The sequence below is a fragment of the Austrofundulus limnaeus genome, unplaced genomic scaffold (genome assembly GCF_001266775.1).
Source record: "Austrofundulus limnaeus strain Quisiro unplaced genomic scaffold, Austrofundulus_limnaeus-1.0 Scaffold353, whole genome shotgun sequence".
In the NCBI taxonomy this organism is placed as follows: Eukaryota; Metazoa; Chordata; class Actinopteri; order Cyprinodontiformes; family Rivulidae; genus Austrofundulus; species Austrofundulus limnaeus.
The window spans coordinates 520,051-523,167 of NW_013952755.1; the positions used below are offsets into that span (position 1 = coordinate 520,051).

Genomic DNA, 3,117 nt, shown 5'->3' on the forward strand with positions numbered 1-3,117 from the left:
CTTTAGTTCTTTCCATAGATTTTCTGTTGGATTCAGGTCAGGTGATTGGCTGGGCCATTCCAGCAGCTTTAGTTTCTCATTCCACATTATTACAAATAACTTCATTTCTGGACATTTATGGTTTGATTTCTTTGTATGTATGGATCACTTGGGTTGTTACCAACATCTGGTGAAAACTTCATGTCATTAGCAGCTCTAGTAATATATTTACTGAGAAAAATGGTGACGTGTTCAATACTTATTTTACCCGCTGTATTTAGGAACATAATCACATTTTTCAATCCATTTAATTTTTTAACATTAACTCTTCAAATTTAAGGAGTCAGCACAAATTAGCCCTTTTGCTTTACCTTTGTCTTGAATTTATCTGGATGTTTGGACTCACATAGACAGCAGGAAGATCAGGACACCTGAAGAGTTGGCCACTGTGGCCAGAGTCCTCCAAGGTCTGATGAAGTATCCCAGAGCTCCGAACACCACGATGCCGACGGCAAAAATGATGCTGGTCAACGTTCCTGAAGAGAAGAAACTGGATTTAAATTAAAACTATCACATTTGCATCCAAAGCTGCATTTTCCACACCTGTCATGGCCCAGTAGGACTTTCCCACGTACTCCTGAGTGAGGACAAAGCAGACGAGGCCGATGCCGCCGTTCATCAGCCCCACCAGAAGACGAGACGCAGCAAAAACCTCGTAGCTGGGTGCAAAGGCCGTCACGTAACCAAAGAGCACCTCAAAAAACAAACCTGGGAGGAAAAGTATGAGAGGAGGTTAGGATTAATGGGAAGAGGAAGGAAGGAAGATCGGTCATTAGGTTCTCATTTTAGATTTCTGAAAAATGAAGTAAAACCAGAACAAACTCACAGCAACAACAAAAAAACACAATATTTTATGATCAAGTTACAAAGGTTTTTAACTTAAGTTGTATTTCTCATTATTTTAATTTGTGATACGTTTACTGTATTCAGTTTGAGCATTCCTGAAAGACCAGGTGTTAATAACAAGGGAAATCAACTCACATGATATGTTAGTAAATTACTGTTCAGCAAGTTGCTTCTTTTTCTCATTAGTAATATTATGTAACAACTTTCATTACGCTGCTCCTATTGCACCTTCAGAAAATCATAAACCAAACTCATTAAAATCCATGGTTCAATCAGGAATTTTTGTTAGCTATTCAGCACATTTTTATTTATTTATTTATTTTCCATTATTTAACCAGGCAAGTCCCATTGAGATCTCAGATCTCTTTTTCAGGTGCGGCCTGGGCCTGAAGGCAACCTATTGCACATGTTTTTTGCGGGGTGGGGGAAACCCGAGTACCCGGAGAAAACCCACACAAGCACGAGAACATGTAAACTCCACACAGAAAGACCCCAGGTCCGAACCAGGGATCGAACCCAGGACCTTCTTGCTGTGGGGCGTCGGTGCTAACCACTGAGCTGTCGTGCTGCCTATATAGAATAGAATAGAATAGAATAGAATAGAATAGAATAGAATAGAATAGAATAGAATAGAATAGAACTTTAATGTCCACCGTAGTGGAAATTTGTCTTTGGCTCATTAGACATGTAATATACAAAACACCACATCAAGCACAACTCTAAAAATCTAATAAAAAAATTCATAAAACAAGTTCATAAGAACATTTATGGAAAGGAATTAAAATATGACATTTAAAAATACCTCCACCCCCAACATCTCAGTCAGATTCACATGCTATCGCTTAGTTTGGTTTAGAATAGTGATATAAGAAATTTGAAAGCATATTTGTAAAAAATGGTCCCACAGACAATGTTGTTTAGCCACACATGAGAAAACTCGGCCCTGTCTGGAACGCTACAGCTCAGATATATAAATTAAAATAAAAACATCATTCAGAGTTTAAACAGATTACAATTAGATTGAACATGACTGAACTGGCTTTTTGATATCTTTAATGGTTCTTACACAATCACATCTTAAGCTTTATTATTCTGAGAGATTTCACTATAAAATATTTGTAATGATGATGCTGTCTTCTAATAATAATAATAATAATAATAAAAACAACAACATTTATGGTCATAACCTTGTGCCATAATCTTTCAAGAATTGCTCTGACCTCTTGTAGTTTCTACACAGTTGCTGCACTCTTCAACATTTCTTTAGAAAAAAGTGGAATAAATCTGCAGCTCTAGACCCGTCCACATTCTTTATCTCTTCAGCCTAAAGGGAGATGATTCAAGCTTGGCAAGTCACCAGTGTGTGTGAAGTTAACAGCAAACAGAGCAGCAGAACGATACCGGCTCCACCTTTCACTCCCTGAGGATGTTGTCATCTTTGGCTCCTAAATGGGAATGATCATTTCCAGGATTTTATTGTGATCCTTATCGGGTAAGAGAACTGTCAGAATCATTGTATGTGAAATCAAAATCAAAAAAAAAAATAAAAATAAAAAAAAAGAATCATTGTATGTGTAAGAGTCTAAATTTGTACATGTAAGTCTATAAACATACATGAATTTGTTACAACTTTGCCACATTACAAGTACGAATCATATTTACAAGTACAATTCTTTGAAGTCTGATATTCAATTGGGCCAAAACGTGCAGATAAAATCAAATTTGTTCGGGTTTTGAGTAGGGGTGTCCAGCATCAAGTACTCGTACTCGTACTCGTAATAGCCGGCTGATACTCTTAACCGATACCGCTTTTGTTCCTCCTGTGCTGCGCTGCAGCACAAAGGGTAAACAACAATCCAAACCAGGCGGTGGCCCTAACGCACTGACAAGTTATTTCCGACCGCACCCCCGAATAACAGAAGGAGAACGATGAGAAGAAGAAGAAGTAACGTCGGCAGTTTGAAGATATTTTAAGAGCAGCACGGAGGAAACAAACAAGCAGACTGTCTGCTGTGCTCTGCTAAACTGTCAAGAGGAGGAGCGAAAGTTGGATGYTTTAACAGCAGCAATTTGATTCAACATTTGAGGACAAGACATGACAAAGAATTCAAAGAGTTTGCTGCTGCTAGCAGTAGCCTTCATAAACAGCACTATGCTGCAGTTGTTGCAGTAACTTCAATGCTGTTTTTTTTTTCTTCTTTTTTGTAGAACAAACTAAGACATAAGCAGAAT

At 38.0% G+C, this 3,117-nt stretch overlaps 1 protein-coding gene across 2 annotated transcripts in view; it reads right to left on the bottom strand.

Moving 5' to 3' along the window:
• The window catches only part of slc22a15 (solute carrier family 22 member 15), a 43,067-nt gene that overhangs the window by 31,193 nt on the left and 8,757 nt on the right, over positions 1 to 3,117 (bottom strand). For both annotated transcript variants that reach the window (XM_014023013.1, XM_014023012.1), the window contains exons 4-5: positions 583 to 747; positions 386 to 515 (exon numbers count right to left, since the gene is read on the bottom strand). In XM_014023013.1, coding sequence (XP_013878467.1) covers positions 386 to 515; positions 583 to 747 — 295 coding nt within the window. The remainder of the gene's footprint in view (positions 1 to 385; positions 516 to 582; positions 748 to 3,117) is intronic.